This window comes from Globicephala melas, chromosome 7 (genome assembly GCF_963455315.2).
Source record: "Globicephala melas chromosome 7, mGloMel1.2, whole genome shotgun sequence".
Taxonomy (NCBI): Eukaryota; Metazoa; Chordata; class Mammalia; order Artiodactyla; family Delphinidae; genus Globicephala; species Globicephala melas.
Window position 1 is genome coordinate 45024586 of NC_083320.1, and position 12776 is coordinate 45037361.

Genomic DNA, 12776 nt, shown 5'->3' on the forward strand with positions numbered 1-12776 from the left:
TATTGCTTTTTCTTTAGTTTCTCAGGATCAGGGTTGATTGATTTGGGTACAGATATTGCAGATATAAGGATAACATAGAGTTCTTTGTGTTTTCTTTGGCTGGATGTAGCTCGATGATGATATTCCTCTTTCATTTGTTCAAACAAGTTTTTGCCAATTTCTTATTTTTCCACCAGTTTTATTGAACTGTAATTGACATATAACACCGTACTTGTTTAAGGTAATAATGATTTGTTATAGGTGTATATTGTGAAATGATTACCACAGTAACTTTAGTTAACATCTATAATCCCACATAGTTGCAAATTTTATTTTCTTGTGGTAGAACTTTTAAGATCTACTCCCTCTGCAACTTTCAAATATGGCCAATTTCTTAACATAGTCCCAGCTCATATCTAGTTAATTTGTCTGCATATGCAAATTTAATAAACATTTTATTCTTAGAAGTAACATAAGTAAATAAGAACTCACGTTTTAATTTAAAAGAATCTATATATGGTGGCAGTATTTTTACATAATGATATCAGCTAAATGTGAAATATAATCTTTGGAAAATGTCTCAGATAGGCTAGATCAAACTTTAAAATACCTCATTTTAGTCTGAACGTAGGATAAACATAAAAAAACTGAATCTTTAGGAAAGCGTTATTATACATCTTATGATTTTAACGATTGCCTTAATTCCTTGAGGAAAAAAGACAAAAATTCCTAGGTCTAATACTATTTAGATAAGTAAATGTATTAGTTCATATAAAATACAGTACCCAAAATTGTAGCAAATACAATTGCACAAAGTAAAATTGTAGTAAATTGCAGTCTCAACAGGCAATATCCATGCTATGACCCTATTTCTAGGGACCCCAAGGACCTCGAGGTGACAAAGGTGATCATGGAGACCGAGGTGACCGAGGTCAGAAGGGTCACAGAGGCTTTACTGGTCTTCAAGGTCTTCCTGGGCCTCCTGTAAGTTATCCCTTTAAGTATTATTTGCCCTGCATGTGAGAATACACAGGTATCTTGACATGAACGTTTGTCTATAAAATGGATGGGGTTTTTTTGTATCTTATTTTCATTTCAAAGAATATCTCGATGAATAACTAGTTACCTAGCTATCCAATATAATTGTTCATATATTTGCTGTAATTTTGTAGGAAAGAAATAAAGCAAAAGGATATATGCACCATTACTCCTACAGTTGTCTTTAGTATTGGTCAACTCATGAAACATTATAGAGGTTGATGACTTTATGAAAGTAGTTTATGTTGCTAAAGTCAATGACGGGACATTTGAGAAAGGTAAGAATGGTAAAACGTAGGATATAAATATTTTGGCATCATTATTTTTTCCTACTAAGGGTCCCAATGGTGAACAAGGCAGTGCTGGAATCCCAGGACCATTTGGCCCAAGAGTAAGTAACAAAACTTAATAAGTTGCAGATGTAAATGATAATGCTCCTGGTGGCATACTGTTAGTGCTTCAGTATCATTTTCATGGTACTGAAGTTGGAGTTGGCCTAGGTTCTCTGAAGCTGGCAGCAAACATATGAGACAAACCATTCACATTTACCTTTAAGTAGAAATATCCTGAACTATGACATATTACTTCATGGGCCCACATTAAAATCTCTTACCTAGGGTGGATGTACTCATCTGTTAGTTCATTTTCTTACTCTGTGTTTATTGAAATTTCCATTTAATTGTACTCTTTGAAATGATATAATAGGATTTACCATGAAGTGGAGATAGATTTTGAAGCTGTATTTATTTTTTTCCCTTAAGTAATTGTAATAGTTCCTCAGAAATGGTTGGCATAAGGCTAACTAGGAAGCAAATCATAAAATGAAACCAATATTTGAAGCTTATAGAAATTCTACATTAGTATTAATGCTGCCTCTAATAGGTCATTAATGCCGTAAGACAATTGACACACATAATTACTTAGGAAAATCATTAGAAAAAATTTCTGCATCTAAATACAGTGTATTTAGTGTATTTCTGTATCTAAATACAGTGCAAACAAATCACACATAAAATTGAGAACAGTATCAAAATTACTAGGATGTGATGAGATTCTGGGGTCTAGGCGCACATATTTAATTTATATCAGACGCTCCTTCTGTCATTTTCTTACTCCTACTTAATTGAATTTCTAGTTAGGAGTACAATACATGAAATTTGATGAAACATTGCCTACCAGTAAAAGTAGATGACCAGTCCATTAACGCTTTTAATTGACACTGGTCTTTTACCTTGCATGGATGGTGGAAAATTCATGTGTGATGAAGTAGTAAACATTAGAAAGTGCTAGAACTCCATTTATTAGTCATTAGGAAAACGAATATGAGAAATCACTCTGATAATTCCATAAAGAAATAGTTCTTTGATCAGAGAAAGGTATTGTAAAGATTTTCTTCCTAGAATCTAAAATGCAGTCTTTGTTGCTTACAGGGTCCTCCAGGCCCAGTTGGTCCTTCAGGTAAAGAAGGAAACCCTGGGCCACTTGGGCCCATCGGGCCTCCTGGTGTACGAGGCAGTGTCGGAGAAGCAGGCCCTGAGGTAAAATCACAGATTTGTATGCAAGTGATTGATTGATTCTATTGATTCTCATAGCTTGGATTCTGTCTAAAGAATGTCTGTGCAGCATGATGGACAAAAGACTTCAAGGAACCCTGAAAACAAGTCTGAAAGTCACATAAGAGCTTGTCTGTATAAGTAGCTATTTCAAACATTTTAATACAGATTATTCAGAGTATATAAAATCAGAGTCCAAGCTACCTAGGCCTTGACTTCTTGTGATATCAATGAAAGCAAATAGTAAGTTATGACTGTATTATAATTAGAATTATGGAAATGTTGCTTTGCTTTAAAAGGCAATAGACTAAATGTGAGATTTGATGAATGCATTCATTCATGAAAATGCTGGAAAGTGAAGCCTCTGAAATCGAAGAGTTATTTACTGAAAATGAAATTCAGAAAGGATTTCAATGAAAACTTTTAATAAAATATTTCAGTAGTATTGACTTGAGGATTATGTAAAGCTATAAAAATTGCTTTAGTTAGACTTTGGCTTCTTAGAAGACAAACTTTGAGAAAGTCTCCTCTATCTGTCATGCTTGTATGTATATATGTGCATGTGTGTATATGAGTTTATGCATCCCTCCCTCGTGTTTCTTCCTCTTTGGTTTTATTTTCCTTTTCTTATTCTGTCTCTGCCCTTTATTGTCAATACCATTAAGCCAAATATTTATTACTTATTACATGGAAAGAATAGCTTTACATTTCCTGTGGTCATCAAGAGGAATATTTTCTATTTGTTTATTTCTCTATCTTTAAATGGAAAACAGCCACAGAATTGGAATACCTCTGACTTATGTGGCTCTTGATTGACTTCATCTTGTGTTTTAGTGGTCCTTGATAGAAAAAAGATCTCCTCCCCTGAGATTAGCATAAAGGAATGTATGGAATCATGATATGATCTTAAAGAAAAAAAAACACACAGATTTAAAAGTCTCCTGACGGTGAGGAAGTGTTTGCACTAGAGGTTGATGCAACTTTCCAGAGCCATGTAACAAGTGGCGGAGCCAGTAACAGAACTCCAGCCTTCTGCCTGCCAGGACTGTACTCCCCACGAGAGATGTGGACCACACATATCTTCAGGTTGTCGGTTAATTCTCTCAAGTTGCTGAGTTCTTCCTTGAGAAAATGCAGAAGGAAATTAATAGAGAGGATCCACTTTTCTAGCCTCTGCCAATTTTTGTGCTTATCTCCCTTTTGCTCTAGTAGTTCTTGTTCGGCAAAAAAAAGTAAGACAGCTCTTTATTTTTTGCTAATAAAAAGGGCAAAGAGAACTTCCTCCAGTTTTGTTTAGTATAGAGAGGATTTTGACCTACACACTAACTAATGCACATAAAAAGACTTCCTGTGCTTTCCCCCTTATTTGGGAATACGGGGAAATTCTCTTACGGGTGTTTCTTGTGTGTATTTCCTTGGCGTTGATGTGTAGTCTTATAGAACTAGCACCCACAATTCCTCTGCATATCCTCATTCAGCTTCTGTCCATAAATCCTTTTAAAACATCTTAGTTGTGCCTTGCCCAGAATAGTTTGGAAATGAGTGTGCATATCTATATATTCTTAACATAAAGTGTATTGCATCTTCAAGGGTAAACATCAAAGCAAATATTTTGTGCTTTGCTCTTTATTTACCTCAGATGCCAACTTGCAGATATGTTGCCTGAAAAGCAATTATGCATCATTTCTCACCCTTGGAATGTTACAGGTTCACAGGCCAGAACCATCTAGTTTAAAAAGGGCATGAGTCACAGATCTCCCAAGTACCATCACATTGGGGTGTTGCATTGTAACTCTGCACCAAGTCCCATCAATGCCTTTGCGTCCAACAGAAAAACAAAAACCAAAAAAATGTGTTAAATGTATTTCCAATTTTTTTAAATTAGGGTCCTCCTGGCGAGCCTGGTCCCCCTGGCCCTCCGGGTCCCCCTGGCCACCTTACAGCTGCTCTTGGGGATATCATGGGGCACTATGATGAGAGCATGCCAGATCCACTTCCAGAGTTTACTGAAGATCAGGCAGCTCCTGATGACAAAAACAAAACGGACCCAGGGGTGCATGCTACCCTGAAGTCACTCAGTAGTCAGATCGAAACCATGCGCAGCCCTGATGGCTCTAGAAAGCACCCAGCCCGAACTTGTGATGACTTAAAGCTTTGCCATTCTGCAAAGCAGAGCGGTGAGTAGACAGCTGCCCATTTGAGCAAAGCTCATTGCTTCTGATATGTAATTCTCCAATGCATTCCAAAATATTTTATTTACTCTCTATTTAGTGATAGACACAAGAGAGAAAATGGTGGACAGTCACAGAGTTTGTGGTTTAGTGGTGGGGATGGCCAATGATATGAAAAATTAGGGCGTGAGAAGCTAAGCGCTTTAATAGAGGACGTAGCCTATTCATGATCCAGTTTCACGGTGGTAGTTCCATTTCCATCCAGAAGTCTTAAAATATTGATAATTTTGTGGTGATATAAATGTCCAAAATACTTGCTTACGCAAGGTTAAATATATTTGGTTACCTCAGTAATTCTCAGGGATTTAATATGCTAACATATAGTTGGATCATCAAGAGTAGAATAAAGTATAAATTTTATTTCCCAAATTTATTTGAATATGGAATTCTTTTCATGTCATTTACTGTTCTACAAATCACACTTCAGTAATCTCTGCTGCAGGATTATGTTATAGTTATGTTATAAAATATTTTGGAATTAAATAGTTTTTTTCTCTAGTTGTATATACCATGCCTGAAGTTTGCAAAATTCTATCATTTTGATTAATCTAATAAGACCTGGAAAAGAAAGATCCTAGGCCATAGGAATGAGCTATGAAATGCTTAAGAGTTTCAGTTAAATTTGAAATGATATTGACAGGGATAGCTAAAATTGTTATCTTTGCAGAATAAGCAATTCGATTACTAACTCTATACCTTACATCCCACCATCAAATAAATGCCCCTTCATTTCATTTAAAATGCAGTTTTTCCTACATAGTTTATATATATATTTTATGTATACATACATATATTTATATATTTTATACATACGTTTTATATATACATACATATATTTATATATTTTATACATATATTACATATTCTATTATATAAACGGTATATATTTATATATACATATATAAATATACATGTAATATATACATATATTTTATATATGTACAAAATATACACACAGATGTGTACATAGACATATATGCACAAAAATTTATTAGTTTGTGTGTTTACTGACTGTATCTCTAGCACCAAGCACTATCTTGGTATATCCTGCTTCAAGGATCTCTTCTACATGAGAAGATCAATTCTAAATAAGGCCAGTGAGATAATTCATAGCATTCTAATTGTAGCTTGACTCATTTACTTACTTTATTCATAGTTTTGAATACATTATTTTATTACATTTCCATTATTATTTGTTTCAAAATATTGGCTTTACAAATTAAGTGGGAACACGTTCATTTTGGCAAAGCTGCTTACTTACTGTGGATTCTCTCTTTTTGGTATAGTTTCTCATTTGTAAAATGGGTTAGTTTCTCATTTATAAAATGGGTATAATGATATTTTCTTCACATTTGTGTTTTGAGCCTTAGGCACCTTTTGGCAAGGTGCCTGGCATGTAGAAAGGGCCCAAATGCATAACAGTTACTTTTTCCTTAGCTGCAGAGTGTTTCTTTAACTGTGATTCTCTCTTCAAAGAGTCCTTAATCAATGACTTCATATTTTCAAACCCTCTGTTAATTCTTTTAGAGACTCATAATCATGTTTGAAATTCTTTTCATTTAGCAAATATTTTTATTTTGGAAAATAGGTGAATACTGGATTGATCCTAACCAGGGATCTGTTGAAGATGCAATCAAAGTTTACTGCAACATGGAAACAGGAGAAACATGTATTTCAGCAAACCCATCCAGTGTACCACGTAAAACCTGGTGGGCCAGCAAATCTCCTGATAATAAGCCTGTTTGGTATGGTCTTGATATGAATAGAGGATCTCAGGTAATTTAATATATTTACTTAAAATTGTATTCATTGCTTGTCATTATTTATTGTATGTATTTAGGACTGTGCTATTATTTTTTGACTGGGTTTATTTTGAAGTGATATATTCTCATTAGTTACAACTGCAGTATCATTGCATAAACATTACTATGAATTAAATTAACATAAATTTTGAATGATAATTTTCCCATTGATGGAATGTACAAAAGTAATTATTTTTTCATATTAGCTCCTTTAATGCATATGACACTGACTGTGGTGTAGACTTGAAGGGATCTTGCCATAGTTGGAAGACAGGAAGTATATTTAGCGTCAGAAGACCTAGGTGACTCATACCTGGATGTCTTACTAACTTTGGGACCTTAGGAAGTCACTTAACCTTTTGGAGCTTCAGTTTCGCCATTTTAAAGTGAGGGCAATAATATTTATCTCATAGTTTCTGTGTGTATATAAGATGCTTAATATAGTGTCTAGTATTTGGTAAGTTATGGATAAATATTAGATAATTACTATAATATTATTTTTAATGATTGAATCACTTTGCAAACCTTTTAGTATTATTTAAACTTAAGGCATTTTTATGATTATGTAAATTGTATTGATGTTTTTCTGAGTCTAGTCCCCTCTATGTTTCTTTCATGGTCCAGTGTTTAGATTCTGATTCTATTCCAGATCTCTTTATGGCAGCCTAACTCTGAAATTTTCTTCTCAACTCTGCTCCTGACCTTTTCTCAGAATTCCTGTTCATAATAAACATAGTAGGAGGACATTATGGGTATATGCAGGATATACTAGAATCAACCATTATTTAATGAAAAGGAAAAATTTTTAATTTAAATATACCTAAGTGAAATGTAATTTAGTTAGCATATTATGTAAAAAGCTCATATAGGAGCATTGAAAGTAAAGCTCAAAGTAGAAGATGGGTAGGAAATATCCTGTAGGAAGTTATTTTTGATTATTTGTTTTAGCTAATGGAAAACTCGTACTTCATATTTCCTACAAGTATATAACAGTCGGGTTAAAAAAGATTTTATACCAATAGTTAAGTCCTAATTCTTATTATAATTAACAATAAAAACAGTGAGTTATTTTTGCTACATGATTGAATATCCAAACCTATGCCCAAGTATATAACTTCTTCTAAAAAGTAATATTCAAGATTTTTTTTTAGACAAATAGAGAAGCAAAGTTAAAAATACTTAAACTTTCTCTGGTGAGTTATAATTAGCTTTGGTTTCATCACCACTTGTTTGGGGTAGTAAGGACAAAGCTTCTTATTTGTGAATATTCATAAAAATTTTAAGACATTTTTATGTATATAGGTATAATATCTTGTTATATGAAAGAATAATACTCTTCAAAAGAAGTAAACCTCTTCAAAATTAATTTGTCTGAAATCAATACACACACACACACACACACACACATCCCACTATAAAACTAATCAGTATTACATATATTGGGGCCCAGGGCAGGCCGCTCCAAAATATGATTCAGTGGCATGTTGATTATTTTGAATTAAAGTTATTTAAGTAACAGTTGATGCAAGAGGGACACTTTGACCCTGCTCTTTGTCTCCCCGAAAGCAGGAAATAAATCTCCCTTGTGAAAGGTACCGTCCCTGTACTGGGGGACAGAAAGACATTTTTATCATCAGAGACAGGGTATTTAGAGCCAAGAAGCCTGTATAAACAAACCTTGTTACTTCCTTATTAATTTACTACCCAAGCCCAAACTTTAAATTCCTTACCAATTACATACCCAAACCTAGGTTTCTTTGTCCTGTCAATTCCTTTCAAATTTATTGTTTTATTGTTTTTTTGGTTTTTCTTGTCTAAAAAGTATAAAAGCTGCCTGCTTTGGCCACTTCTTAGGTCCCATTTCTATGAGACCTCTGTGTCCTGATTTAAAGTTGTTTCTTTTTCTCCTGTTAATCTGTCTTGTGCCAATTTTATTAGTCCAACCATAAGAACTCAAGAGGGGTAGACACATATAACAAAGACTCTTTTTGTTTTTCTAGTTTGTTTATGGAGACCACCAGTCACCTAATGCAGCCATTACACAAATGACCTTCTTGCGCCTTTTATCGAAAGAAGCCTCCCAGAACATTACTTACATCTGTAAAAACAGTGTAGGATACATGGATGATCAAGCTAAGAACTTCAAGAAAGCTGTGGTTCTCAAAGGGTCAAATGACTTAGAAATCAAAGCAGAGGGAAACGTTAGATTCAGATATGTAGTTCTTCATGATACTTGCTCTGTAAGTACTTTTGATCCATATTGATCTGGTTGAAGAAAAAAATCATTTTGTTAAAAATACTGCCCTGGCACTAGAGGTGGGGGCAATTTTACCCTGTATATAAACACAACAGCAGTTTGTTTATAGTTGTTCCTTAGGGTAAATTTGAATGTGTGTTAGTACGTGAAATACCGGTAGAGGTTTTAATACAAAACAATAAAGGACTGGATCCTTGCAGCTCTTTTGCAAACTCACTTTGGTTCTCCTGCAAGTTACTTAGTTTATTTAATCTCAATTCCATGCTTATGATTTCCTGATTCTAAAATATGGAATCAATCTGAGTTACCTTACATTTTTCACTGATTTATATGTCTTTCCCCTTGCATATCTAGATATAAAAAAGGAAAATAGTTAATGATGAATTATGGTTTCACTTGTGAAAATCAAAAAGGCTTTCATAATTTATATTGTTAGTGACCATTTGGGAAGCTGCAAAAGAATAAAGGTCATTTTCTCAATTTAAAGAATGAGAGAAATGCCTGCCAGTTATGCCAGTATCTCACTTCATGTTAGCAGCGCTCTTACTTTTAAATAGTGCTCTAAAAATCATTGCTTTTACCTTATAAAAACTGGTTTGGAAGCTGCTGTCCAAAATCTTTGGAGTAATTTGTATATGCTGTTAACCCGTTGTAACATTTAATTCCAGAAACGAAATGGAAATGTGGGCAAGACCATCTTTGAATATAGAACACAGAATGTGGCACGCTTGCCCATTATAGATCTTGCCCCTGTGGATGTCGGCAGTACAGACCAAGAATTTGGCATCGAAGTTGGGCCAGTTTGTTTTGTGTGAAGCAAGCCGAGATACATCAACAATGAGCACCACCCCGACCCTCAATGACCACCACCATTCACAGGACTTTGACTGTTTGAAGCTGATCCTGAGACTCTTGAAGTAATGGCTGATCCTGCATCAGCATTGTATATATGGTCTTAAGTGCCTGGCCTCCTTATCCTTCAGAATATTTATTTTACTTACAATCCTCAAGTCTTAATTGATTTAAAATATTTTTCAATAAGCGGTTTAGGTTTAAGATGATCCATGATTATGACAACCTTTAAAAAAAGTAAACTGTTTGAATAAATAAATCTCCATTTTCTTCAATTTATTTCAATGTAATGACAAAATTGCTTAGTATTTATAAGAAAATCTTTCTTCCTGGCAGATAGCTTAAAGAGTGGGGTATGTAAAACCACAACACATGTTTATTTCACGTGGCTGCAGTTGGAAAAATAGAAAGTAGTGCCCTTTTGTGACCTCTCATTTCCAGATTATCAATTAAAAATGAAAGCAACATGTTTATCCTTGTGATTGAAACCCACATGCATGTCTTGATATTGTATAACTAACATGGAGACTCTTTAAAGGGAACCATGAAAAACATATCAGTTTCTCTCTGTCTTAAATGGAATGTTAAAATAGTATATATTCAATGGAATTTCTGAAAAAAAAGTAATCCTAAATTTTTGTAAAGTGTGGTGAATCTAGACTTCTTCCTCATTCAATTTTAAAGCTACCTTTCCCTCTTGACTCGCTTTATCAATATAGGTAGAAGTTAAATGAGTATACCGTTGAATACATTTGAACTTCCTTGTTTAAGAAAACATAGAATGCTAAATAATTTCCACATAACTTTAAAAAAGAAAAATGTTCAGGACCCAAAGTTGAGAGTCTTCCACATGTACAATCTCATCTTCCTGAGGCCTATAACGAAGAAAAAGATTTAGAAACTCAGAGTTGTGGAGCTGATTCTAATCAAATCTGATGATTGGAATTAGAACATTTGGCCTTTGAACTCTCATAGGAAAAATGACCCAACATTTCTTAGCATGAGCTACCTCATCTCTACAAGCTGGGATGGACTTACTAGTCTTGTTTATATTTTAGATACTAAAAGGTGCTATGCTTCTGTGATTATTCCAAGACTGGAGATAGGCAGGGCTAAAGTGTATTATTATTTTTCCTTTAATGATGGTGCTAAAATTCCTCTTATAAAATTCTTTAAAAATAAAGATGGTTTCATCAATACCATTTGTGAAAACATAACTGTTACACTTCCCGTTTCTGAAAGAAGGAGCATTGTTCCAGTGCCTGTTCACTGTTCATCTGTCATACTGTATCTGGAATGTTTTGTAATACTTGCATGTTTCTTAGACTAGAACATGTAGGTCCCCTTATGTCTCAAGGATTTTTTTTCCTTAATTGCATTTGTTGGCTCCATTTTTATTTTTTCTTTAAAAATAAACAGCTGGGACCATCCCAAAGGACAAGCCATGCACACAACTTTAGTGATGTATCTCTGCAAAGCATTGAATTAAATGCACGCTTTTGTCATGTCAATGGTTTTCGTTTCGTGGAATTCCTTTGAACATATTAGATCCATTTCATTTTCAGTAGTGAAAAGTTAGGTGTTGTGGTATTCTTTGTTTGCCATTTGTTTAAAAGATAAAACAACAAATACCTTTCATCATGTAGATACTGGCTTATAAAGAAAATCAATTTGCAGCATCACTCACAAAGGCAACACGACACTAATTATCACTCTCTATGCCCTTAACAATCTCAGGGTACTGACTATTGATAACAAGAGAAAAGCAACTTATTTTTCATGGTTGAATAAACTGTGATAATAAAACGTATGTCCCAGTGTATCACATATGAATTTAGCCTAAATGTTTGCAGAGTTTTACCTTCAATATTTATTTCACAATATTTTCTCCCAAATTGGTTATTATTTGAGCTCCACGTCTTGATTTTGAATATTTGAATATGTATATACCTAAAGATTTGTGAGTTTTGTTTGTAGTAACACTTCCTCCAAGTCCAACCTATACAAGTTGTACAAGTTCAGCTAGATGAGCCAGAAATGCGTGGTGATTCTCTTAAGTCAAAAGCACTAATAATTTTCAACTATAGAATATCACTTCTTATTTGAACCTCAGGAATGTTACAAATAAAAGGCTGTCCCAGACCATTCCAGAATCCCTCAAATTTCTTGCCTTTGTTCCATATCTATAGGTTTCATTAGACGAGTGTACTTCTTTCCGTCATGTCCAACGCACACCCCAAACTCTGCATAATCAAAAGTGAAATAATCTGCAGCTGGGGAGGATGGTGAAATTAATTTATTATTACTTTATTAAAAATACAAATGAAAGTTCCCCAAATGAACAGAAAGGAAGAAAAATAGCAAAGAAAACACAGACAATGCTGAAAAAGTCCCAGACTCCTAACACAAAATTTGGCAAATGAGCCAGTTTCAATGTAACTTATTTTAAATTAAAAAAAGATTCAAAGAAATTGTAGAGAACATTTCTACTCACATTAATGTTGTTATACGGCAGAAAGCAAGTGCAAGAAAAATCTGGAAAAAAAAAATCATTGGAACCACCTCACTTAGAGTTCCTATCCCACCATGAAAGAAGAACACCTCAAGATAACACTTTTCTTTGAAATTATGAAAATTTTAGGAGAGACTAAGAATAATCACTTAAAAGCTGATTTGGGGGCTGAGGTCCAACAGTGGCAAACCAAGGCAATGATGCTGCAAAGACAACCAAAAGCCTATGGAGCGTGGGGCATGCCAGTAGGATGATTTTTTTTTTTTATCAGACTGGCTGGCTTACCCAAGAGCAGCTTTTCTTCTCAGTCTCCTTTATCAATGATCATTTTACTGAATATGTAAATGTCAGCGTTCCCCAGGGACCAGTCTTTTTCTCTTTACCTTCACACTCAATACTCTTTCTTTCATCACCGGCTTTATCCATGTCATTTCTAGCTAATGTCAATAGCTCCAATGTATATACATAACCTAAATCTTTCCTGGGAGCTCAAGAAATGCATGCATAAATGTTTAACTCACCATCTTCATTTGGATTTCAGAAGTACTAGTA

The 12776-nt window shown here is 34.2% G+C and overlaps 1 protein-coding gene across 1 annotated transcript in view; it reads left to right on the forward strand.

Annotated features, from left to right (window-relative positions):
* Window positions 1-11876, forward strand: part of COL5A2 (collagen type V alpha 2 chain) — a 144099-nt gene extending 132223 nt beyond the window's left edge. The window contains exons 48-54 of the mRNA XM_060302157.2: window positions 856-963; window positions 1355-1408; window positions 2448-2555; window positions 4456-4747; window positions 6390-6577; window positions 8604-8843; window positions 9529-11876. Of these exons, the coding sequence (XP_060158140.1) occupies window positions 856-963; window positions 1355-1408; window positions 2448-2555; window positions 4456-4747; window positions 6390-6577; window positions 8604-8843; window positions 9529-9675 (1137 nt within the window). The 3' untranslated portion in view covers window positions 9676-11876. The remainder of the gene's footprint in view (window positions 1-855; window positions 964-1354; window positions 1409-2447; window positions 2556-4455; window positions 4748-6389; window positions 6578-8603; window positions 8844-9528) is intronic.
* The last annotated feature ends 900 nt before the right edge of the window (window positions 11877-12776 follow it).